The sequence below is a fragment of the Phallusia mammillata genome, chromosome 5, assembly GCF_965637545.1.
Source record: "Phallusia mammillata chromosome 5, kaPhaMamm4.hap1.1, whole genome shotgun sequence".
Classification (NCBI taxonomy): domain Eukaryota; kingdom Metazoa; phylum Chordata; class Ascidiacea; order Phlebobranchia; family Ascidiidae; genus Phallusia; species Phallusia mammillata.
Genome location: NC_137256.1, coordinates 22,845,351 through 22,872,568, shown reverse-complemented (window position 1 = coordinate 22,872,568; position 27,218 = coordinate 22,845,351). Strand labels below are relative to the sequence as shown.

Genomic DNA, 27,218 nt, shown 5'->3' with positions numbered 1-27,218 from the left:
CTGCAATAAAAAAAATTAAACATAACCCAGAATCAAGTATTGACGAACAGATTACAGCACAAATGGCCAGCAAACATTAGATTTTCAGTTCAAAAAGATAATAGGATGTAAAGAAGTGAAACCGGTATATAAATCCTAACACCAACCTGCAGTTTTATACATGCCCGTTTGTTAAGTGATTTCACCACAGTCTGACAATCACCTAATCGACCGAGGAAAGTATCAAGATCAACATCCTTTCCAGTCTGTAAAAAGTAAGTTGTTATTCCCAATTCCCACTGTTTCTATAAGTACTCTCAATCAGTGATTTATTATAACAACTTGGCTCGAAAAGGAAAAGCACATATACTTTGTGTTTCATTTTGTGTTCTTTATCCCATAAAGGTAGTCTAAACAAAAATTGCGCATAATCTTGCATATATTTATTCCAAACGTTCTTAAATTGCGGTGGTTTTTATCAGTGCAAGCTATATCCATGTTTTACAACAGTTTTTTCCTCTACAAATAAGTTTTCAACGGTTACTAAAATAATAAATTTATTAGAACAAAAACATAGTGTTTATCTATATGAGTGTGTCGTGATCGCTGGTCTGCATGGACGGTTCAGAGCTGATTCCAGTTATGAATTGAGGTCCAACTTAATTGTTCTAATCAATTAAATCAAAGGGCTCAGCCCAGAAGCGTTCATGAAGACCAGCGATCACGGTACACTCATTTCTACATCATAGTTATCCTTCAATAGGCCTGGCGTGCTATGATTTGATCAGAACAAATACGAGGTCAGAACCAGACTGAAAAGCCCCTTTTTCAAAACCTTTTTCAATTTAACTACAACTCACTCTGTTATAAACGTTGTTTTTTCTTGGTGGTGAACCAAAATCGAAGAGTTGTCGTAGGAGATCAATCTTAGTAAGGAATCTCTCTAGTTCACTGTAAGTAGAAACCAATCAACGCACGTTGTACAACTAAGCACTTGCGTTTTCCACGAAAATTCTATAAAGACTGTCTGGTCAGCACTTCACCGAAAAACGTGCAGTGAGAAATAGTATAGAAACCAAGACGTACATTGCCAAACCAAAACGCAAAAAGTTTAATCCGCGGGCCCTCAGAAATGCTATAAAACCATACTTCAAAAATAACTAGAATAGTGGCTTTCTGATATACTTCCATTTTATATATTCTATACGATATTTACCAATTTACTATACACATCATTTGATCTACACATATGATTGTTTTTGTGAACAAAAACTAATGGGTCCCCACACGCGTGTTTGTGCGGATTTACGGTAAACTAATGTTGCGGTGATTTTTAAATTCTTAAAACAAATTTTTAGAAAGCATTAACCCAACAATGAAAAATTTTGTTGTATTTTTTTGCACTATTATTGTCATATAATTACAAAAACATTAAAAAAGAACGAAACAAATACTGTCAATTTAATCTCTTGCTTAACTTTGTTTCGTAAAACGAGTTTTTCATTTAACTTTGTTTCGCAAAACGAGTACCATTGACATGTAGTAACCTTTTAGGATGCACACACCAAACGACTGTTTGACCTTTTGACACCGTTTTCAATAGCACGCCGTCCTTGGTGTTCAACAACACCGTTTGACCTAATTTATACATGCCTTGGGTATTTGATTCAAAAAAAAAAAACGCTACGTTATGACGAAAGAAAGTTCTGAACTGTGTTAGTAATACCTACTAATTGACCTTAAGTAACCCGTGGTCATGCAGCGGCCAACCTGACAACGAGCATTTAAAAAAACTTTTATCTTGTAAAAAAGTCAAGTTTATTTTTTTATATTTAGTTTGTTTAACAAAGTTTTGCTTGACATTATACGAAACCGAAGCACGCTTATTAGGTTTAAATCGCGTCATATGTGTGAAACCTTTGCCGAAACTGAAAATGTGAGTGATAACTTAATAAAACGACATAGCATTGCTGTGCAAAACAGCTGATTTCTAATCACCGAAACGACGTCTCGTAAAACGTCTGTCCGACGTCAAGCTGAGCCTTCCCGCTCTGCCCTATTATTCGTAAACGTACTCTCTTGGGACTTCTGCCTACAGTGTCTTTCTTGACCAAACGAGCGTGTGTCGCTGGGTCATTCGGGGTCAAACTTCAGGTGGACCAAGTTCAGATTAATATTAAACATATGTCCAAATTTGAATAAATTTGAAGCACTCTTTCTTTACTAAACGAGCGTTACAAACCAGCGTTAAAAATTTTACGTTTCGGGGGCCTGTGGGTGAACCGCTGGGTAACTTGGGGTCAAACTTCTGGTGGACCAAGTTTGGATTAATTTCTAACATATGTCCAAACTTCAATAAATTTGAAGCACGCTTTCTTCACTAAACGAGCGTTACAAACCAGCGTTAAAATTTTTACGTTTCGGGGGCCTGTGGGTGAACCGTTGGGTAATTTGGGGTCAAACTTCAGGTGGACCAAGTTTGGATTAATATCTAACATATGTCCAAATTTGAATAAATTTGAAGCACTCTTTCTTGACCAAACGAGCGTTACAAACCAGCGTTAGACAGAAAAAAGAAAAAAGAAAAAAGAAAAAAAGAAAAAAGAAAAAAAGAAAAAAAGAAAAAAAAAATACGGACAAAAACAATATGTGTCCCCTTCAGGGAAGGGGACCCATAATAAGTGTTTGTAACCGTACTTATCCGAAAAAATTGCATAAATAGCTCCTAAGGGTATTAGATTAAAGTTTTTCACGTAATATTGCATAGGTCAGTAGTTTGTATCGGGTTTACAGCATTGCTTACCTTTGAAAGGCTACAGCCTCTTTTGCAAGCAGGGTTTGTAGTTCTGCACATTGCCCTCCACCTCTTTTGATGGTAGCAAGATCGGCCAGCAGACCACGGTCCGAAGCGTATTGTTGAACGCTGTCAAAATATCCACTACCTACAGTAGGGCTGAAAAATAAAAGTCAGAAGTTATGAGTGAGGTCTTATTAAGTAAGGTAAACAAAACTGCTAAAACGTTAAACATTGACGCCATATATTTTTGTACATAGTACGCCAGGCCAGTAAAGGCGTAATAACGAATCAAGTTGGTCTTCCAAGCATTCCCATACGGCAAGGCAGAGGCTAGAAAAATCTAGCCGGCGGTGGGATTCGAACCCACGGCATGAGCATTTTTATGATATAACGGGTAATGATGTAGTAATATCGTATCACTGATGATATAGTAAGTAATTGTCGATGTGTTTATAAATAGAAAAAGTTATATGTTTTTCCAAACAATTTGCTAACATTTATCAGCTAAAATTAAGCACAGAAAAGTAGATTTACATACTTTAATACCGAATACAATTAACAATAACGGTGAAACATGTTTCGGTTTTGGGAAAACGTGAATTTAACCATCAATAGATTATCTCTGAAAGCACTTTCGTTATAACCTTAATGTTTACTCGTATAACAACGATAAATGAAGAGATACTCGATATCCAGGTCATTATAGCTTCCCTTGCTATACACACTGTGATCATGTTTGCTTATTAGATAAGAATTTCAATTTTTCAGTGTAAAGAATGTTCAGTCCCCATTAAAGCCTCAGGAAAGACCAAGACAACAAACACAATAGACAATTGGTCTTGAACAAGGCGTGTTAGGGCTGTTTGAGAATAGGTCAGGTCCAGCAACTAGCTAAACAATACTGACACAGAGTGAGAAATCAGGCCCGAATCAAGCTTGTTTTTTAAGAAACCTAAACCCGAACCAGGACATAAAAAATAATAGCAACTTTCGCATCACAAGATGACTGCGTTTATGTTTTCATGGCATTTTTTCCTTCTTCCCGAGTATTTGTAATATTTGTTTGCATACCAATTAGGGAGGGTCCTCTTTCTACACAAACTACAGTGGTTTCTGACAGTGGGATAATGAGACGGGCCACGAAATGGGTTATAAGCAGTGGTGGGATTTAGCCGGTTCGCACCGGTTCTATTGAACCGTCTCAGAAATTTTATGAGATCAGCGAGACGGTTATCATTACTGGTTACTGTCAATGGATTTACTGTCAATGAACCGGCTGAAAAAAAAATAACTTTTGTGATAGAACCGGCTGACAAAAAATTTGAATCCCACCACTGGTTATGAGACAGAAATAACTTACAGAAACATATAGTAACAAAGATGAGGTTAATTGAATTAAAATTGTGCTTACTAATTGTTCTTCAGATCGTTGAGACGTTCAACAAACTTGGTCTGTAATTCTGATTCCTTTGACTTGACTTCGGTGGGTTTTGAAGGTGGTACACGGCTAGGTGGTATTTCTCTACTGAAACAAAAACGACAATGAATTTTACGAATTAAACACAAATGCGTTTAGCTTCAACTGTGACATGAATGGACCGATGCTTCAAATGTGTTCTTTACAGCAATGGCTACTCACGATAAAAGAAAGTGAATTGGTACATTTTCTTAGAATTTTTTTACATGAATTCAAGTATTTTGATAAATGATGTCACACTCAAAAACAAGCTCTCAAAAACAGTTTTTCGGTTAGAGTAGAACGACCATACTTAATTTACATAGTTGCATAAATCTTTTTTAGCATCAACGCCTTAGGGACAAACCCATTAACAATTATGCGCACGAACTTATTCGCACTTAGTAAGGCTGGTATTTTGAGAGTATGGAAAACAAATAAATCAATAAAACAACACAACAACTTTTCCTAACCTGTTGGGGACTGGTGGTAAATCTCGGCCTTTATCAGTGGGTGTCGCTGTTGCCGCTTTCGTCGTGTCTGTAGGAATGACCTTTACCCCCATTTGTATGAGCCGGTTTGTGGGTGGAACTGCTGCCCCAGGGGGCTTCGGAAGGGGGTCCTTGCGTACTGGGGTGGTTATAGGGTCTGTAATGTGATTAGCATTTTTACTTTTTCACGAATACTTACATTCATAAATCATTTTTTGTAGGGTTAAACCGGGTTTTCTGAATAATGAATGTAACTACATAATAGGGATTGATAGTAGAGCTTGGAACACTGTGTAAAAAATACAGTAAACGCCACTTAATCCGGACCCATTTGGACCGAACAATTCTCCGGATTAGGCAAAGATCCGGATTAAACAAGGTCGATTAGTTCAAGCCTTACCACATTACAAATCATTTGTAGCTCAAGTTTTGTCCGCATTAGGCGAAGATCTGGATTATCCGAATCCGGTTTAACCGACGTTTACTGTATGTCTAAAACTTTTTTATAATTTGAATGGCAGGTAATTACATTGAAACATTTATAGGGTATAGTAGAGTTATATAAATTAGATGTAATTATAATGCTATGAGGTAAAGTTATGACATACCGGGATGTTAACAAACGTGCCAGAACTCAGAACACTCAGTAACGTTAACAAAACAAACTAAAAAAACTTGGGTTGCAACCACCAAATAGCATTCTTTAGTTGAACTGGGTATATACTTACGTTGTACATACGTATACACCACACACGTATTAGCAGTAGGTGCAATGTATATGCTTGAGACAGGATATCCGACAAGAAATGCAACTAGCAGGTTACACACACCGACATAATCAATTAGACTGGGTGCTGGTGATTTAAAGTGATACTGTACGTTACTACATACTAGCCATTGCTGAATCAAAACAACAGGACTCCACTGTGTGTATATTGATTAAAGTATACACTGTAATGCTTGTACTCAATGCTGGATTAAGGGTCTGCTGGCCTGTAGGCACAATTTGCCCGAAAATCAAGATTGCCAACTAAAAAATTAGAATTATCAGTGTTGCCAAATCATTCTACTGATTTTAAAGTGGCCTGGATTTTTGACTGGCCTGTAGGCACGTGCCTACTTTGCCTAATGGTTAATCCGGCACTGCTTGTACTTTAACTTAAAAATAGGATTACCCAGTACGTTGCCAGGTGAAAAAAGGCCTGATGTTTGCAGATCTATATAAATAAGATACTAATAATGTTGTTAGGGACAGATATCTATCCATTCTGATGGACACATAACTTGTTTTTGTGAACATAAATCTAAGGAAAAGGGCAAAGACCGTAATTAACCACCTCAAAATCACTACTTTGGTAATAACTGTTCTTCACATAAAAATAATCTTAAAACCAAGCGTACAAAACAAATAGCCAAACAGAATATATTAGTGTAAATATATTTTTACATGAAACATTTCACGTGTTGTATTCAGAATTTTTAAGCCTAATTCAAATCGAATCCATTGGGAAATACGTTTATTCTGTTTGGCCAATGGTTTCCATACACTGTTACTTGTTTATCACAGCATATATGTGTACAAATTGTCCCAGTAATTACAGCACTGGCAACAGGAACAACAAACACAAAAAGATAGTTTGAAAATAAGACCCAGAACGGGGTTTGGGTATTTTTATCTCTGGATGCGCTACAACGCTATTTGTATTGTTCCTCGTCACGCAAGTTTACATGCGCCCACCGAAACTGACGTCACAATGCTAAAGCGTAGGAGGCGGCACCGAAAACGCGATGTTCACGCAAACTTGATGCAAGTGTATGCAACTCGGTTTCATTTCTACGGCTTATCGAACAAATAGAAACTGGTCCTTGGATAAGTTATCAACTATATATTTCTTGTATACACATATACATACTATATATTTTACTGTCTGATTACATACACACGGTAGTAGCTCAGCTGAGAACAAAATTACCACGAAGGAAAACAAGAAGTTGTCATTATTTAAATTACAAAGTGACAATGTTTTTTCTTTCTTTGTGATTTTTTTGTTACATCATAATTACTACGACAACTAAATGCTAAGTACATCTGGACGTGAAAATGAATGAGCATTTGTTAACTATACGACAATCGGTTATCGACGGGGGTAAATTGGCATGCTTTAGGGAAGTAAAGTTCTTAACCTGTTGTACGCGTACCGCTAGTGATACGCCAGGGCCTTATAGGTGGTGCCTTATAGGTGATACATACCTAATTTAAGTCAGATCAAGAAATGCAACTCAACTGACCCAACAGATCGGCCTTGATTTTGGACGAAACCTATGTCTTGGACATTCTTAAGGAAGGTTTTAAAAGAATGCTAACCGAGTTAAGACGAATAGGCCTATGTCACATTTAAATTGGGGGTTGGGTGGTATGCAAAAAAAAGTTAAAATCGTCAGGTGGTATGCGATCAGTATAAGGTTGAGAACCACTTCTTTAGGGGTCAACATAATTAAGCAAACATTAGTTTTTCTACATGCTGGCAAAAAGCCACTCACAAAAGCTCATGTAGAAATCGACAATTTTGCAGGACTAGTTTGTTTGTAAAAACGTAAAGTCTTTTTATCTTGGAAAGTTGCCAAGTGGTAAACGGCACAAAATTGGGAAAAAAACCTCTTCACCACGAGAATAAGTTATCTAATGACGGGGTACTTCCTTATTCATATTCATGGCAATTACGTGGGAACCAATATTAACTTTCGATTCCATACATTGTTTGTTACACCAATTTACCAAGAACATGGTTACAACTTTATGCTTTATATACCACCATGATAAACAGCAACTATTTCTCCATTAAGAATTTTTGTTGATTAAGTTCTTTAACTTAACAGTTTTGACTTGCGTTTTGTTGCTAACAAAGCACGATCAGGGATTTATTGTTTGTTAAAAAGTGCTTTCTAACAAAAGGCGGAAGCATCTCTATACTGGCGTTGGGAGCCGAAAACTGCGATGAATAAGACAGGATGCTTTGCATGAACTGAAACTTTGCACATTATTGTCAAAAAACCGAGGATAAAAATATCCCTTGTACGCATAGGCGCCGACTTTAAATTTTTCTCGGGTATGCCATATATATGACGTCATGAAATACCAAATTCATTTCCTCTCGCTACATATGATGAGACTACGTTAAAGCTTGCAGTATATAAGTTTATACACCATAGTTCCAATGCCAGGCCCTTCTGCTAGTGTTGCAATTCGACGCATGTTTGTATGCGGTAACGTGTTAACATTACAAAAAAAATGGGACCCACTTGCCGAAACTACGGGGAGGCGGAACAATAAAGATAAAAAAAGATTTAGGTCGGACGTCACGTTACGTTGCAAATTACTGTGGTGTTTAACATTTATTTTCTCTGTAATAACTATTACAAAAATTCTTTGTTTTCACGCAACAAAGCCCACACACTTCCGCTGGACTAGCCATTACAAAAATCGTTTTATACGTTATAAAGTAGTTTGTTTCGTTTACAACTTGTCGCCTATTTAACGCAGTGAATCATATGTGACGCATTATTAACTTTAAAGTTGAGTGTACTTCAAACGATGTCCTAAACTGCCAGTAACTTTCGATAAGCTAACACGTTAATACGAATTTGTGACGTAACAATAAGCGTTGTTGTTTTTTCGGTTGAAACTAGACAGTCGTCATTCTTGCGTTAAAGGCAGTTAGAACAAAGGTTGGACTGTATTCTCAAAATTTAGTTCACAAAGGATAAAATTTTATCACGTGGTTGTTAACGTATACCCCGGGGCAGCGCCGTTCCCCCTTCTCCCATAAGCGAACGCCAACACCTTCGTTTTATTTTTTACCACCCTTCAATGTTCAAATTCCAATGCTTTTTGAAGACGTTACAATTGTCATGATTGTAATGAATGCGAATAATTCATGGTTGTGAAACAATAACCGTGATTGAAATCAATTGTGTACGGTACTTATTGGTTCGTATCAGAATAATTTCCACAGCATATAACGCACGACTAACGTTGGTCCGATTCTCGGGTATGCCGCATACCCGAGGTTTTCGTTGGGGTATGCCTGGCATACCCGGCATACCCGTGTTCGGCGCCTATGCTTGTACGTGATCGTGAAGTTGTACACAATGGGAAAAAGTTCAAAACTAACCTCTTTTTAGAACACTACATACGGGTATTGTTCATTAATTTAATGATGAAAATAACGGCTCAAATAGAGGTAAATAGAGACATGCTTTATTGTTCAAACGTTTCGGCAAATGCTCATATCACTGATGATGGCATGAGCATTTGCCGAAACGTTTGAACAATAAAGCATGTCGCTTTTTACGTCTATTTGGGCCGTTATTTTCACCAATAAACCTCTTTTCACGTTGTAAAATCCCTGTTGCAATCTTCAATCAAATGGTGTAATACAATCATTTTTAACAGTTACTTGTTCTTATGCCTTTGACATTATCAAAAATCCACAAAAACTGTAACACAAATTTCCTGTAATTTTTTAACACAAACGCACAAAATACGTCGCTCGCTAATTTCACCACATGGTGGTTTCATCGTGATAACTTCATCGCATGGTGATAACATCGCATTAGTTTTCATCTTGGTATTTTCATCGCATCAGTTTTTATTGTGGTAATTCTATCGCACGATAATAATAGCGCATAATTTCATCTAGGTAATATCAATGTGCATTTTCATAGCAATGTAATCACAAGTATTTTCATACCACACGACAAAGCGAGGGGTTAGAGTACACAGTGAAGCGCAAAATAGCAAATAATTACATCTACCGTATATTTAGTTATGCTGTGAAATCGGGTACTCAGGGGTCCAAAAAGGAGTCTAGCTCTTAGGGGGAAAATATTTCACGCAACATCTGTCATCCGTACACATAGGGGGAAATAGCAAGTGAGCGTACACAATTCTGGGACCTTCTAGTTTCCCGTTTCTGGTTTGCGAAACAGTGTGGTGCGTGATATTACGAGAAGTGGGAAACAACAACAACAGCTGTGGGTAGAGACGTAAATCTAACAACATCCTAATGTGATTTTGAGACCGCACTGTTTGAAATATTGGTGGAAGCGATACACGGTACTTGCGAGAACGCTACTAATGAAATTACACAATCAAGGAAGGCTTGTGTATGGGGAATACATTCTTGAGAATGAGTTTTAACAAATGCTGTTGTTATTATCAGTTTTTGGTTTTGTTGAGCGTCTGCAATACAATGTATTCACTGCACATAAAAAAAAACTGTTAGGCAATTTTTATGTACAGTGCTACCTAAGCTTAGCCTCTAAAATGAAATTTCTGTGAAATTTTTGTTTCAAATTGGCTGCATAATTGCTGCAAGTGATCTTTGCTTTTCGAGAATTAAAAATTTCGAACTACTGGGCATGTTGTGGCAAGGCGCCAAAAAATAACCCATTACACCAATCACGCATTTTCGCAGAGGAACGAATACCAGAAAAGCAATATCTTTTTCGGAACAAAGGCTTAATGATCGCAAATGTTTAACGGTTGTGTGTCCTCGATGTGTGGATAAACGAAATCGAATTTACAGTTGATAAAACTTGATGTTTGCCTCGCAACCGAAAGCGGTTTAGTTGCGTTTAGTGGAAACCACGTGCAAAAAGACAAACAAAAACTTGAAAGGTTTGCGGTTTAAGCTTATTTTTAGATCGCGTCGTACACAAGGGTTTAATATGGCCTAGCGACACGAATATTAAACGTACATTAATAGCGTAACCATGGCGACCCAATTTGTTTAAAACCTTCCTTAAGTGTTGTAATGAATGGCATAGAGCCGGTTTGACAGTAGCAACTTCGACCTAGCAGTTGAGAACTGTCTTAAGCAAACCTTAACGAACTACCGATTTTTGCCACTTGTACCCATATGAAGCGTCTCATAATCGCAGTGGCATAGCGAAGATTGCATACCCTTTTATTAACACTGTCTTGGGACTTAAAAGTTTCAAGCATAACCCCACATATTCATGGGCTTTGTGAATACATTGATGCAGTACATGGTTAGTTATGACTAGGTGCATGTTTAGTATGTGTTGGTTTTATATAATTTGGAACGCGAGATGCTTTCAACATGTATATATAATTTAGTAATACAATGTTTTTGCTTAGATTTATCTGCTGCAACTAATGTTTCCACATTCAATCTTGTGAAATCATTTGTGAAACTGTTCGTGGATTTACCACACTTACTTGCGTAAGGAGTATTGGTTACCTCCACCTTATGGGTAAAAGTGTGGAATTAAATGCAGCTGAACATTATTCAATATCCCAAAGCAGATTTTCAATAACCCAAAGCCTTAGACAAACATGACAAAATTAATCTCTGTAACCCTGATAAAAGATGATGCACTGATCTTTGCAAACAACAAAGTTCCCAACTTTTGAACCAGATTCAAGATTCATTCGGGCAAGAAACGTTCAGCAAAACAATAACAATACAAAAGACACCATTTAATATGAGGGTGCTGAAGTTCTTTTTTAAAATCAAAAGACAAAATTACTTAATGATTTGTTTGGTAATAATAGAAGCTCAATTGTGTTGTAACAAAAATAACAAACTCATGCACGAAAGCTTACTTTGATATGCAATTGACCAAAATCATTAAAACCAAAATTTAAAAGTTTCTTACCAAAAGCTGGCAACTTAGGTGTTGCTTGTCCAACAGGATTGGTGAGTGCATATATAAGACCATTTTGGGGGTTCCTGTATTCAAAAACCAGTTCTGATATACTCTTGAATTTTCGTTGCTGGACTCCATTGAGAGTTTGCACAGCTAAAAGTCCGGAGTCGGTCGGCAGGACTCGATAAGTGTGAACAGTTTTGTTAAACCTTTAAAGACATGATGATTACAAGTTGTTGTTGAACATTAACTTGCACCTGAATTAGTGATTTCATAAGTTAGGGCAAGTAATACTCAAAATAAACCAATGACATTTTTATTTTATACAAGGTACAACATAAAAAAAAACGTTACAAACATGTAACATTACAGCAAAGTTGTCATACAAGCAAGCATTTGAGAACAACTGTCCCTAAAAAAACTGCACTGCCTGACGATATATCAAAGTCCAAGTAAACAATTTTGAGTGAGCAATGTTTTGGGTTGGTATTTAGGTCAATAGCCAAGAACCAGTTGTCCACATACCAATAGTGTCCATGTTCTATATTAACTTGATGTTAACCAATTTGCTGGAAGCAATTGAATAGGTGCAAACGGTATTACAGATAATTCCAGTCCATTATAAATCCCACAAGGAAAGTATTCTGCTTAAATGCATATTTGCTATTAACCAGAATCCTAGATTTGTAACAATCGCAGAGAAATGGAGACATCAGACTTACCAAGCAATGCTATTATTTACAACTAAGAACTAATTAGAAAACTTTTCCAAACATAACTAATGCAGAAAAAATAATAAAGTACTTACAGTACACTTAATGCATAAGCCCCGGCAATACTTTCACTGGATCGGACAACAAAACTTCCATCAATCCCAGAGTTTTGCAGCAGTTCCTCAGCTTTCTGTCTGCTTATATGCCCATGGAACCATTTGTCCTCACTCATTTTGGACAAAACAGCAACACACAAAATATATAATACAATTTCAAAGCATTCAACATACAAACTTGGCAGTTGTTAACTAAACTACAAAGAATTTAGGTCTAAAATAACACAAATTTGCAACCGTGCATAGCCTACAACATTTAACATTAATTGCTAGAACTAAAACACTTTTAGTTGGTCCAAATTTCAACAAACACGCTTTTTTGCGGGAAAATATAATTCCCCGGGTTTTTTATACTTGACCATCAACATCATAATTTATTGCAACAAATTGTTCCAAGAGCTGCAAATTATGGCTTGGCATAGATTTAAAACGATCAGACATATTTTATAACTTATCACTTCCGCGTTATTTTTACAACCCTTGCTCTCTGCTGCCTCTGTTTACAACCGGCATTTATGAATCACTGGAATATTTGAATGAAATCAGCTCAAATTCGTAACAAAACAATACGCACGCCACCGACGTTAACAGTAACAATTATTAAGTAAAGGTAGGCCAGTATTTCTTAACCTTTTTTCTTGGTGGCACCCCCCTTGAAGTTACAAATCAGTTCTGTCACCTCCGTTGTATTTTCAGCAACGTAACTATACTGTTCCACCACCCTAATAATTCAGCATTTTCGCACCCGCTAGAAACAGGATTTGTGCCTATTTAAGTAGCATCAAATTTATTACAAAATAAAATAAAAACTGTCACATGGTAGAATAATTTGCTTTGTTAATTATGCCGAAGGAGTTGAGTTGAGTTGAGTTTATTTGGCGTGGCGGCAGAAACCACATAGCAATACGCAGTTGTGCTGAAACCAAACAGGAAACAGCTGCGCACCGTTTGAACATTTCAAAGCCTTATAAAGTGGAAGGCAAGCCTTAAACGAAATCAGTTTAGGGCTGTTTCGTATATGGATTATAAACGTCAGAAGTAATTGTGAACAGTCAACACTGTAACGAAGACTACACTTTGTTTTACAAAACGTTAGCGCATGTCTTTGCTGGAAACCCTTGTTGAGTTTCATAAGAATGTACGCCTCTCATTTGTCAATTATCAACGAGGCAGTTATCAAACATAGGCTGACAGGCTGTTTTACCGTTTTGGGCAGTTAAAGAAAATACTAACAGAGGGTTTAAGCCAGGGGTGGGCAACCTGCGGCCCTTTATTAGAGGTTGTGCGGCCCGCAGAGACGCTTGGATTTCAAAAGTACTAGCAAATGAGTCCAATTATTACAAATTTTTGAGCTGATTAATGCGCTTGGTGCTAGTTTTCTGCGATCAGGCAAAATTTGGCTAGACTCAATTGCGAATTATACTTGTAGTTAAGCATATTTGGTAAGAAACAAAGCGAAATCTCTTTGTGTTATGAACATGTGCGGCCCGCGATCCAATTTTGACATTTATAATTGGCCCTACAGTAACAAAGGTTGCCCACCCCTGGTTTAAGCAATGTATTTATCACGTTTAGCCAGTAGGTCGTATTTACATAACGTGGCTAAATTGGTAGTAGCTTGTGGGTCTTAGCATAGAAATGTATATTTTATAATTGAGTGAGAGTATTGCAAATCATGTTTGGTAAAACGTTTACAGCACTGAAGCAAAGGACATGAAACAAAAACAGTGATTACGTAAAATTCTGCCTACTGCACTGCCTTTTTTCTTTACGACCACATCCGCTAGACTAGATAAAGTACGCTACGTCGGTGAGCTAATCACAATTTGTCATTGACCAGAAGTTGGTGTGTGCATGTATTGTGTGCTATAAGGAAGTTGTATATTTTGTACTAGCTTAGAGCATGGCTTCTTACGATCAAAAAATCAAGGCTGCGATTAATGGGGATAAAATTGTTATGTATTCGAAGACATACTGTCCATATTGCAAAATGGCAAAATCTGCTTTGAAAGGTGAGTACAGCTACAAAATGTGAAATGTATATCTGTAGAATGTGTAATAAATATGAAGAAAACTACATCCAAAACAAAACTACGAGATTTCAAAGGCCTGCTTTTAACCCATTAACAACTGCAGCTAGCCGCATAACAAATTAAAGGCCCAAAACAAAGTACTTGCATTTAGACTCTTATGTTGAATTCATGTAAATTGCAATTTCAAACATGTCCACTTTTTTTACTTTTTTGCCTCAGGGGTTAATGCAACTTTCAAGGCCATTGAACTGGATGAAATGAACGACGGAGCGGATTATCAAAATGCACTGCAGGCAATCACCGGTGTTCGTTCTGTGCCACAGGTTTTTATTGGCGGGAAGTACGTTGGTGGTGGAACAGACATGAAAAAACTGCATGATAGTGGCAAACTGGCAACAATGGTTGCTTAAACTTTTTACCTGTTCAAAAGACTATTGCTTATTACTTATTTTTCATTCGTAAAACGATTCATTAAAAATAGTTTGGTGTTGCTCTTCATTGTGTTGCAAACTGTCAAGTAATACGAGATTTAAGACAATAAACAAAAAACTCATTTATTGGCTGTTTTGTCAACATGCTAAATAGGCCCAAAAGCCTAGTAATAGCCATCAGTTTAAAGGATTGGCTACGAACAAAGCCAAACAAACTAACAATGCTCATTAAACGTATGTTAGCATAAGGTTGGACATCTGGGAGGAAATCAATTGTTTGATCTTCATTACTGAACAATTGATGTAAGCCCAACGTTTTGAAACCTAACCCTTGCGCAAAGATCATCAAGAAGCATTTCACTTTGTCATTATGACGCCCAGAAACGCTTTGCGGTAATGACGAGGCGGTTTGTTAGTACAGTACTGGCTATTCAATAGGAAGAATTGTGTTATGATGACGGTTGCTTCTTACAACAAATAAAGCTCCGTCACGGTTCTGGTTACATCCGATTATTTTTGCTGAATAATTAATGAAGCGGTAACACGCTCAATACCGGTAGGTAGAATTCTAAAAACGTATATACAAGACATGTTGTTGTCTATCGCAGAGATGCACCGTTTTTTCTCAAGTGCTTGTGACTTTAATATTTTTAATGTGCACAATGAGTATGATTTTGGAGTGGCAATAAAAAGAAAGGTTTTAAGTACCTAGCGCCAAAGTGCCCCTAACCCGATCTGCGTATTTTTTCCAACATTACAAATACGTTGCATAAATTTAACCCCCAAAACAGCGCAAGACAATTTTTGTAACTACCCTGCTTACAAGATTGTGGGCTACAGACAAACACATTTAATACCTCAGTAGCCTTTAATTCTGTTGGTTCATCAACCCCTGTGAATTTAAACGATGACACAGCATGACTCATCATAATCTGACGTATGCTGTTTCCAACCTAGCTACAAGTGTTTTGCAATAAAGTCTGTCCAATTTTCTGCCTACAAAAGGTTTATATTTGTTGGTTAGACAGAAGAATCTCCATATGATAGAGCTGGATGAGCCTATATGTTGAGTCCTTTTAACTAATATAACGACATGCCAGTTAACATATAAAAAACAGCTGAAATGCTGAATCTTCTGATAAAATTGAGAAATTGCCTCAATTCTTGATCGAAGGGAATTCCTTATCTTAGGGCGGTTATATTTCACTGTTTTCAGTGGTACAATTATGACGTCATCAGGATGTTTGTGACGCAACAGGGCATAAGGCACGACAAGCAAACATATGACGACTGTACAGGACAAAAAAATCTCCGAAATCACCCGATTATCGGGTATTGCACAAACATTTACTTAAAATAGCAAAGAATTTGACTGGAATGAAAAATTACTGTTGCTCGCTTATGTATAGGAATTGTAAATAGTTGTGTACGCAATTTTAAGGAAACGTATTCTCCTGGGATAATGACAAATCAAGCAAAACGAGACATTTTCCCTTGGTAACATTGCGCTACCGTGAGAATAGAATACACTCATTTCAATGTGAAAAATGGAATGCAATGGGGAAAAATACAGTCTTAAGCCCGGTGAAAAAATAATTGACAACAGATAATCATTTTTTTAATAATTTAGCAGTTTGACATAAGTGCAGTTTTTCTATCAATCTCTGCCGTGTTTAAGAACTGCAAAAGCGGTCGACAAAAAAAGGACAAAAATTAAACGTAAAAGAAAAGCGTTCACATTGTAAATCACATGAGAGAAACGTAAAATAAGCCTGGGTACACAATAAGGGGATTAGGGCGACGCTTAAAATATAAGAAATATGACAAACAACATTAAGAGATTGTCCCGTGACCCGACAAAAGTCCGACAGCAAATATGTTCATTTTTGAGGCGACCGAATTTGGTGCTTCATAAGTCAGTAGTTGGTGGATGGAAAGGCCTTAGGTTTTGTTCATTCCAGTGCCCATAAGGCAGGCGAAGACTGTAAGGACCATCTTGGCATTAACCTCGACCAAATCTTCCGGCAAAGCGTAGATACGAGAGCCGATCTTACGCGCCATTGACAAGGCATATCTAAAAACATATTAAGTTTAAGGTTGTATAAGTCATCAGTTTATGCCTGAAAACGGCGCCGTGTTTTTTGTTCACTCTTTGGGCCGATTTTAGTCCAGCAATATTTTGACAGCGTTTTATCAAATTTTCGGTGCATACAAACTTATTATACATCATCAGACATTATGGGGTCCAATTTAGTGAGAGGTCTGCAGTGTGAATAGCTGTACGACACAAATTACTTCGCGTGAAAACTGGACACAAGGACTTAATCTAGTCGCTTTATTTAGTAGCTTGGTGCTTTTGCATTGATACTGTGACACTGAGCCGACTTCACTTTGGTTCCCAAGCAGTTGCTTGACCATTGGGAGCCAGTTTTCCTCTGTGGTGTATGCCCAGTTGTGGCATCCCACAGAATAGGTGCGGCATGGCTTTACAGCCTGTTACTCCCAACAAACTGGAGTACCGTTGGATAGCTACACTAGCCAATATGGTCGATCTCTCGTCACCAGCTTCACTGATGAGACCTTATAAATCAGTGGTTCTCAAACTTTTTTGACCGCGACCCAAATCTGAGTTTTATGAATATCTCACGACCCAAGCCTCAAACATCAAAAAATTTAAATATTCTTATTAACGAGCCGAACTGCAATTTCGAGGCCACGCCGTCGCCGCATAGGAGTCTGCCCATGTCTAAATGGCTGCAGGCTTAACGAGGTCGATTCGTTTGACAACACTGCATAACAAAACACACATTGTGGCTTTGCAGCACCATGATCATTGATAGAAGTGAATCCCAAATCTAAAAAGTTTCCTTGTATGAATACTTAATAATCCTTAAACGCTAACTGTTACATCTCCACGTCTAGTTTCGCAAGATTACCTTGTCCTTTTATTCCCCGTGCTATGACGTTACAATCGCTATGTGCGTAACAGTAAAATTGAAAGGCTATTGTCGGTATGTTGTAATGATTGGTTCATTTACTGAACAACGTGTCAAATGAGGTGACTTTACTACTACTACATTAAGAAAATTCGTTTGTGTTTACTTAATACAGTAATAGTTCGTTTGGGCAGAATGGAATCACCGCAGCGCGACCCATTTTTTGACCCTGCGCGACCCATACTTTGAGAACCACTGTTATAAGTCGAAACAGTATGCACTGTCCACAGCTTGTCATTTACTGGCTTTGTGCTTTCACAATCTGGTCGATTCTCAAAAAACATCCAATTCAAACGCTTCTTATTCCGGTTGTAACTAACAGTTTTTAACAGTAATTCAAAAAGTGTAGCAAACTCTTGTAAGCTAGGGGCGAGAGTTCAACCTGCGACCCTAAGTCTTTCGCGATGTGTTAGTCAACCTACCTTGCGTTCAGCATCTTTTCTTCTTCGCTTTCGCCAGGAGTTACCATATCGTAGTTGATACTGCCAGGAGAGATGGCGTCGATCAGATCAATAACCACGTGGGAAGTCGCAATGCTTGAATCCTGCGACAAACTATGGGTTAGCTTACAAAGCCAAAATCTTACTATAAATACAGTAAGCCTCGGCTAATCCGGACCCGTTTGGACCAAAAAAATTGTCCGGATTAACCGATGTCGATTAGTTCAAGTCACATTACAAATCATTTGTTCCTCACGTCTAGTCCGGATTTGGCGAAGATTCGGATTAACCAATGCCGAATAGTTACGTGAAGTCTTACCACATTATAAATCATTTGTACCATAAGTTTTTTCAGATGAGGCGAATATCTGGATTAACCGATGTCGATTAGTTTAAGCCTGCCACATTACAAATCTTTGTACCTCAGGTTTTGTCCGAATTAGGCGACGAACCGGTTAACCAAATCCGGTTTAACCGACGTTTACTGTATGCTTACTTACATAGCGTTTTAGTAATATATAGTTACTGGTATTTTATGGTTCGTGCCCCCATTTCAGGCCTGCTTGCAATGTACTTGACATGCTTTCAGCGCGCTACAGGCACCTGCTCAAAGATAAGAGACCGAATCATTCGTTATCGCACAGTGTTTTCATTGCGTTGTGACGTGCTTGCGTTTGATTCTTTTTTACTTTGTTCATAGTGCACTGTACTACGCGCATTCAGTGTTATTTATGAAGGCTACCTGTAAAAATACAATTGCCAGAAGAGCTCTATAAAATTATTTTGCTTGACCATTTGAAATAAAACTCTTGTACACAGTTTGTAAAGCACTAAAGCAAACATGTGCTTGTCCAAATTGGTACATTCCAATCGGAAGTAAGAAGTTTCAATCACTGACCTTGAACGATCTTATTTGTGTTGATTTATCATGTTCCGAGAGAGTCTGGTTAACCCAACCGACTATTTCCGGGTCACTAGCGGCTTTGCCATCGTCGCTTAAGCGTTCCAAGATCTTCAAAGTGTACCTGCAAAAGCCAGGTCAAAGTCAGCAAAAGAAGCGAAGTGCAAAAAATGTTTTAAAACTGCCTATGGAAAAGCATTGATTTGATATCAAACACAACCAGAAATTGGTTGCTTAATTTCAAATATTTCAAACACCGCAGGTTCAAAGATTTTTTTCGTTTGGAATCAACATCAGATGTGCACGCTGTGGTCACACACCAGTTTATTTGCAGTATCGCAACTTTATCAGTCTGGGCAGACACATAAATTCAGTTAGCAACATTGGATGTGTATGCTGTGCCAAACCGAAGGCATGATATGCAAACATATGACGACTGTACAGAACAAAAGAATCTCCGAAATTCACCCGAGCATTGAATATATCACAAAATTTAGATTTTACTTGATATAGCAAAGAATTTGACTGGAATGATAAATTACTGTTGCTCGCTCATGTATAGGAATTGCAAGTATTTGTGTTCTCAATTTTAAGGAAAGAGGGAGTGTTGGTACTTAAGACTTTAATGTGTTACTTACGCTCTCATAATTTGCCACACAACAGCTAGGATTAAATTCTTGTTGCCAGTGTTAATGTCTTCACCACCAATGCCAATGATTTTAAACTTCAAGTCTTTGGCACAAGTCAAAGCATAATTGCAGTTCTCAAGTTTTTTCATTGTGGATCCTGCAAAAAAGCGGACATCAGTTTTTTAAATATTTTTTTTTATAACGAATTTTAAATATTGGCACATAAAGCTACAAATCATGCTGTAACCAAATATTTTACTTGAAAATTGGCTTTTTAAAATATTTTTATATTTCATATATTCTATATCCTATTTACTGTACACACCACTTCAAGCAAAAACGAATGGGCCACACACATGTTTATGCAAATTGCTTAAGGTGTAAAAATGGTGTGATTACTTTTAGATTCTTTAGGACAAACTAGTAGAAAGCATCAACCCAAACCTTATAGGGTTTGTCCATATTCTTTTCACATCACTATGTTGTCATGTACTCACAAAAGTAGTAAAAAAGGTAAGGCAAAAAATTCCCATTTTCTGAGAATTAAATCTCTGATAATGCTGTCAAAGGCCAGTTTCAAAACACACGTATATTTGTCAAAAATTGAGAAATGTTGTTCTAAACTGTAGGAATGATTCTGACTAAAAACAATGTGTGTTCTCTTCAGGAAAGGAGACCAATAATTAACAGGCTTTAGTAAAAAATGCAACCCAAAGTATATACGGGAGAAAAAAATACACCAAAATAAAATCTTACCCATTTTAGGGTATGGGGGCTTGTTAACTTTGTCCCAATTAACAGTGTCTTCCTTGATATACCCATACAGCTTCAGAAGTACAAGTCCATCTTGAACATCTCTACAAACACAATATATACCACGAATTAGAGCAGAGGTGTGCAACATTTTTTGACGATGCACCGTATAACCAATTTCGGACCTCAAGCGAGGGCCACATAACTTTTTTTAATGTGCACAATAAATTTAAATTTATTTTCTCAAATATATTAAATTTATTTTCTCAAAGAGTTTTAGCGCAACACTGGCTACAAAATAATTGATTACTAGACAAAGGGAATTGTTACAGCATATTTGGTGAAGTAGGCTACTTGCTGTATGATCCTCCGGTTGGAAAACGCTGATTTAGCTTATACTCTATAGCAGAGATTTACCGAAAAGTAAGGGCAAAATTTTGCTAAATTCTCAGAATAGTTGCATTTTTTTATCTTAATAAGTGTGTTGGTGAGGGCCACACTAAATGGCTTGGCGGGCCGTACTGTGGCGTGCGGGCCGTTTGTTGCACACCCCTGAAATAGAGTATTTAGTCCATCTTTACAATGGTGCAAAGGAGTATAACTTTTGTTTCGTTTTCGACTGTTTTTGTACAAGACATGTAGTCTGCAGTTGTAGGTTTTCATTTGTAAATCGACTAGTAATATAGACCTACATTAAGAACAATGACTTGGTAGTCAACGGCTAAACACTAATTGTAAATTTTGTACCTGTCCAGCTTGTTGACACGTGGACTAACCCCAAGACTGTTCATCCAGTTCCGGAAGGTTTTTTCTTCTCTTGTCTCATCTGCACAAAAGGATAAGTTTGTCAAAAAAACAACATATGCAGCAGATATTCGAATTCATTATGGTCTTAAATCTTTTCTTGCTTGCAGATTTTCACAGCAGTGTATTAAGCTGTACTGACCCGTTTTCCACCTAATAACGCTTTAAAAAATTTTGATACCCTTCCGAAGCATTAGGTTAGTATGTTGACAGGTCTTGTAAATGCATTTTTAACACTCGGGTCAGTTTGTGCAACTGCTTAGCCCAGCATCTAAAACAGCGATGCTTGCTACCGAGTACTCAGGTTCAGGCTCGGCTCAGCCCTTCCCTCGTAAATTTAAGTTTTTTCAACAATTAGAAATGTACCAACAAAATGCAGTCAATTTTTTTCCCCGAGTCCAAATCCTCTGTTCTATTGCCTTATAGAATGTTGCTTACCAACAATCTCTTCTTCAATTTCAACTTTTTTCAAAGCAGGATGAGTGTTGAAAAGATTGGCAACAAAAGCCAGATTAAGCTTAGCGTGTCCCCTGCAAATGTCTTTAGCTGTGACAAACTCCCGACAACCAAGACGATCAGCTGACTTTAGAACGGATTCTGCACGGTCCGAAGGGTTTGATGGCTGAAACGATATAAACACATTTAAATAACATAACCAACATGTACATATGGTTGCTGCCCCAAGAGAATACTAATTGCAATTTTGTTTAATTTTAGTGGTTCTTGTTCTAAACTATTTTTTTGTTGCACTTTGGTGATAAAAAGCATAAAACACAGTTAAAACATTGCAATGGTTATGTGTTGCACGAAAAAGATTCTCTTAAAAAATAAGATCAAATTGACATTCTTTGCAAAACTACATGGCTATGAAACTACATGGCACCATAAGTTCCACACATTGGCAACACATAAATAAAGAGTTTTAGTTCTTACTGAAGCATCAGATTTGCCATTAATAGCTGGGTCTAATTCATATTGTTTCAATTCCTCATCGACCGGTTGAATCTGTTCCAATAAATAAGCGTAAGCAACCGAGTCTTTAATATCGCCACTAAAGTTGGTGATTTTCTTTCCTTTGGCAGCCTCCTGGTACCCTTCTGAATTGGCAAGATGATAATTAACCCATCTGCAAAATAATTTACAAAAATGTTATGACCTGAAGATTAGGTCACCCCTAAAGTAAAAAGCTAACAAAAGTTAGTTCATTGTGCTCTTAGAAAATAAAAAGTTCAAATACAATTCTACAAGCATGTTTTTAAACTTTATATCGGTCATTTTACCTCAGCAGCAATTCCTCTGGTGAAAGATTTTGTAAGTCTTCTAAAGTTTCGCCGTCGTGAGCCAGTGCAAATAAATCTATGCAACACAAGCCACCAAAGTTTAGTTGCAAACACATCACAAAAACATATAACTAACGAATCTTGTTATGCTGGAACTACGTTTAATTGCACAAGGATGGCAAATCCAAACAAAGTTATTGCCAAAAAAGTGTCCGCTTAATCGCATAATTTTGTTAAATGCAAAAAAAAACGCAAATTGGTAAAGCGTTTATCCAGTTTCACCTGTATATTCAATTTCTTACAAAATTTGCATATTTTTTTGACATTTGGGGGGGGGGGGTTAAAAATGCCGGTGAAGACCATTTCTGCAGTTCAAAACCAAAAGGTAAACAATTATTTAATGTAGCCATACAAGACAAATCTAAAGGTTTTTTTTACACAAAATGTCTGGTTTATGGTGGTTGGGTTCATTTTGCTTAAAAACATATGTACAAACTGAAATGATTTGGACAATATTAGAAGGTTGGCACAACACACTAAAGAGCACGATTGGTGAATAATTTCCCAAGTTAATCATAACACTCAAGATTGTCAAGTAGGAAAACACCTCATGTATTTACTAACCTGGGCAATGGGCAAGATCGATCTTTGCGAAGAGACCGATCCTAATGACTTGCCAGAGTAAACCCAAGACAATGTGGGGCCTTCCATCAGCAATATCCTGTCCACCAATATTAACAATACTGCAACCTATAGCTGATGCAGAGTTCACCGCCAAGTTAAGATTTTCCTGAGAAAAAAACAGAGCTGTTGTTATAAAGTGGCAACATTAGCTCATATGCCCAATCTATTGTCACCAACTGCACTGAAGAAACCTGATAAGTGAAACAGTACATACTGTCTGCAGCTTATCATAGCTGTTCGGTTTGAATATATTATTAAAATCAACCAAACAATTAGACTTTATATAACCAAGTATTGCTCATCCAGCAGTTTTATTGTAAACAATCGACATTTCGACGTCCTGTACAAGACGCCTTCATCAGGATAATGACATAACTTGCAAGACAAAATTAGACTTTATTTTTCATTTTTTACCTGTTTACGGTAAACGTTGAGGTTCTTTTTGTTAATGGTTCTCTCGTCGATTGTATCAGGCTGGGAATGGTTGATCAGTTTACTGTTTGTAAAATAGGAAACAAAATTGTTAGGGTACAAACATAACCTACATCATGACTATTTAGTGCAATATAATAAAAGGGAATAACATGTAAATCTTTCAACAAATTCAGATTTGACAGGTAATTGTTAAATTGCAACTCTCATTAGCCAAACTTTTTGTTTTGAATTTACAGACATATATACGCATTTAACCAAAATATCTTTGAGCAATGATACTCCACAGTTTCAAACCAGTATGCAATTAAACAGTATAAATCACAAAACTGTATGTAAAAAAACAATTATGATTCATTCAGATTAGCATACTTTTTTACGAGATATTTGTTTTCTGTAACCTTAATATACAACATGGAATAGTATAGTTTGTTCTTTATTTTTTTAGAACATTTCTGACATACCACAAAACTATTCCATCTCCAAGCTTCTTGAAAAGGTCATCTGGGTTCATTCCCTTCACCTGGTTTCCACAGTCTGGGTCTTCTTTCAAATGCTGGAAACAATATTATTTTTACGTTTTTTCACGAGAAGCAGGTCAAATTCTTTAACAACCATCAAACAAACCTTCATGATCCAGTTTGTGAAAGCAAGGCATTCTTCTTGAGAGTAAGAATGCTGCGTTCCTTCAGCAGAAGCCTCAGAAAGTCCCCCTTTAGCCACAATGCCACTTTTTGCTGCAACTGTTTTCTTGAAGTTTTTAGCGACGTCATTTTTTGTCACGGATTGGTAAATCTAAAATCAGAGTAGAAAATATACTCAAAAAGAGCCGCAGATAACCAGAGTCAGTGCAATCTTTCACTTAAAAAACAGAAATGTTATTTTCGCGAATATAAAAAGCACCACCAGTTTCCTCTTTTTAGAAGGAAATACTAAAAAAGGAAACATAAAAGCTATGATATTAAATACTAAACAAGTATCTGTCCACAAAACCAGTTAGTACTGACAAAAACAAATGAAAAAGATCAGGGCATAAATTATAAAACAACTTTTTTGTAGTTGAGAAGTTAATAACTGCCTGTTAAAGTCAGATTCAGTTATGTTCCATTTAAGTAAGAGGTAAACAACAATACCTTAGCAAATTCAGAAGGTGTGATAACATTGTTGTTGTCGACGTCAAACTCTTTGTACAGATCGCGGATTTTGAAACTTGGTTGTGGCTTTCCACATTTATCCAACAAGTTTCCCATTTCACCCTTATCAATATTTCCATTCTGATTTACATCTAAACACACAAACATCAGCAATTGTACACCACAGTTTTTAATCAGCAAAAAGTTTATTTAGTTCAATTTCTGTAACTGATTTTTGAGTTTAAAGGGGCCTTTTTCAAATAAAGAAGGTGCTGCGAAAAGTTTTTGCAGACAAAATGACATAGAAATAGAATGGATTCGAAAAAGTTTTGTTTGTCCATCAACCATCAAAGGAAGGTATTATTAGCTTACATGATAAGGTTACCAAGAATTATTGATTCATATATATACATCATTACTGAAACTTACCAATGAAAGAAAAACATGACACCAAGTGTTCCAACTCTTCTCCAGTTATTCCTTCCTGCTCAAGTTCACTCGAAATTCTTTCCTCGTATGACATGATTAATGGTCACTATTCTTTAATACAAGTTATTAATAATGCCCTGTAAATGAAAAGCAGCTTAACCAAATGTCACAAATCTTTGTTTTATAATTTATTCGAATATGACACAAAAGCAATCAAAAATTCCAAAACAATAAAGAATTTACTGCAAAGAATATCCTAAGAAAAAATTGCAAAATAATCTTTGACCAAGTATAGGCTACTGCAAAACATTTTAAGATGTTGTAAGAAAATTAAACCAAATTGTATTTCCATCAAAAGCAAAAAAATGATATATTTTTGTCACTTTTTAGATAACATCAAGTTTCTGATAGCCGATATCAAACAAACTTTATAAAATTTCATTCTTGTTTTAACAACTTTGAAAAACGTAAGCTATATTATTTTTTTAAAATGTTACACCTGATTTAGGTACACTTTTGACGGTTTTGAATTATCTGAGCAAATAATAATAATAATAATAATAAAGTAAAAAATCTACTGCTGATTTTAAACTGTTACAATTTTAATTGAGAATGCTTGATACAAAAGAGCAAAGGAATAACAATAATTATAACAAAGCGCTTTTGTGTGTTCAAAAAACCGGAAACACCCCTGTTGGAATGCCAATACAACGTCGAAATTGCGGTCACTCCTGCTACATACACCGGTTAAAATCTATTCATTTAATTCACGAGCCTTTCATTAGCTTTCGAGTATCACTAAACTACAATAATCCGGCCAAACAACGCCCTGGCAGGGCTGACAAACAGCCAAACTTCCTCGTTGAAGCCGTGCTCTGACACTATACTAAACGCAGCTTCCGTTGTCATCACGCGCACACGCACTCGCCCCATGCGGCACATACACGCTTAATTAAACTTTCAACACGCGCACCGGGCTGTGCACGCGGCAGGCGTGACACCGGCAAACGTTGCTAACTGCGTCACGGTTTGTTGTGCATTTAGCTTGCGATGTTTTACAGATGATTTAGGGAGGCCATCTACCGTATTGTATCTAAACCAGGTCGTTTTCGACCTCGGCAACTTCTGCAAAATAAACGGCATAAATTCCAATATCATCGATAAAACATTGCCACGCTGCAGAACTTATTCGCGGAAGTATTTTAGTTTGGCCAGCAACAATCATCTTTCCACCAGGAAACGATTGTACTGCAAAATTACACCAAACAAGCCCTTGCCGCAGGCTTCGTGGTACGGAAGTAAGTCCATTTGGCCAGCAATTATTATCTGCTATCAATAGGTTATTAAATCCTTTATCCAGTGGTGGGATTCCGCCGGTTTGCGCCGGTTCTAGCCTATAGAACCGTCTCACGAAAATTTATGAGATCAGCAAACCGGTTAGCATTACTGGTTACTGTCAATGGACATTTGGCAACAGAACCAGCTGAAAAAATATGAAAAATAACTCTTGTGATAGAACCGGCTGACAAAAAAATTGAATTCCATCACTGCCTTTAGGCTATCCCAGCACCACCAAAAAACTCCCGCCAAACCAACGAACACAAGTTGAAACAGCCGCCTTGTTTGACAACATAGTAATATGAGCCCTTAGAAATTCCTGAATTTGTTACACTAACAATTTCTGGTAAGCCGACACCAGATTGTATCAATACCGGCATCGTATTTCACGCGAACAACTGTATGTGGCGACCCGTAACCTACCGAAACAAAGTCGTCTGCTAGTTAAATAACTCAACTTGTACACTAGGGCTAGGCAACTCAATAAAACAGCACAAATTACCAAACATCCACGAAAATATACGTAGCCTATTCAACTTAACTAGGGCTACATTTTTACGACAGTGCCATTCGTAATTGGGTCCTCAATGAATAATAGCAACCCAGTGGCAGACACCCTAGTTTAATTTGTGTTTCGTGGCAGCACAATACCTAACCAAAATGCCAACAACAAATGAACAGGAGCATAAGGTCGGTAGGGCGTTTAAC

General features: G+C 37.1%; 3 protein-coding genes across 4 annotated transcripts in view; 1 reads left to right on the top strand and 2 right to left on the bottom strand.

Moving 5' to 3' along the window:
* Positions 1-12,462, bottom strand: part of LOC145228337 (phosphatidylinositol 3,4,5-trisphosphate 5-phosphatase 2A-like) — a 28,058-nt gene extending 15,596 nt beyond the window's left edge. The window contains exons 1-7 of one of the 2 annotated variants that reach the window (XM_080093371.1): positions 12,207-12,462; positions 11,408-11,607; positions 4,706-4,880; positions 4,188-4,301; positions 2,783-2,932; positions 840-930; positions 147-245 (exon numbers count right to left, since the gene is read on the bottom strand). In XM_080093371.1, the coding sequence (XP_079949497.1) occupies positions 147-245; positions 840-930; positions 2,783-2,932; positions 4,188-4,301; positions 4,706-4,880; positions 11,408-11,607; positions 12,207-12,343 (966 nt within the window). In that variant the 5' untranslated portion in view covers positions 12,344-12,462. The remainder of the gene's footprint in view (positions 1-146; positions 246-839; positions 931-2,782; positions 2,933-4,187; positions 4,302-4,705; positions 4,881-11,407; positions 11,608-12,206) is intronic. The other variant, XM_080093372.1, reaches the window with a different exon arrangement.
* A 1,556-nt stretch (positions 12,463-14,018) lies between these two features.
* LOC145228340 (uncharacterized) lies at positions 14,019-14,817 on the top strand. Its single transcript, XM_080093375.1, has 2 exons — positions 14,019-14,239; positions 14,480-14,817. Exons 1-2 carry the CDS (start codon positions 14,131-14,133, stop codon positions 14,668-14,670), a joined length of 300 nt encoding a protein of 99 aa, XP_079949501.1. The 5' UTR covers positions 14,019-14,130; the 3' UTR covers positions 14,671-14,817.
* Positions 14,818-15,873: 1,056 nt separating this feature from the next.
* Positions 15,874-25,331, bottom strand: LOC145228338 (plastin-3-like). Its single transcript, XM_080093373.1, has 15 exons — positions 25,173-25,331; positions 24,744-24,895; positions 24,238-24,405; positions 24,075-24,166; positions 23,593-23,674; positions 23,119-23,284; positions 22,495-22,570; positions 22,148-22,340; positions 21,653-21,836; positions 21,158-21,236; positions 20,414-20,514; positions 19,667-19,814; positions 19,026-19,152; positions 18,110-18,231; positions 15,874-16,765 (listed from the first exon to the last, which is right to left on the bottom strand). The coding sequence occupies exons 1-15, from the start codon at positions 25,264-25,266 to the stop codon at positions 16,633-16,635; spliced, it is 1,917 nt and encodes a 638-aa protein (XP_079949499.1). The 5' UTR covers positions 25,267-25,331; the 3' UTR covers positions 15,874-16,632.
* Between the last annotated feature and the right edge of the window lie 1,887 nt (positions 25,332-27,218).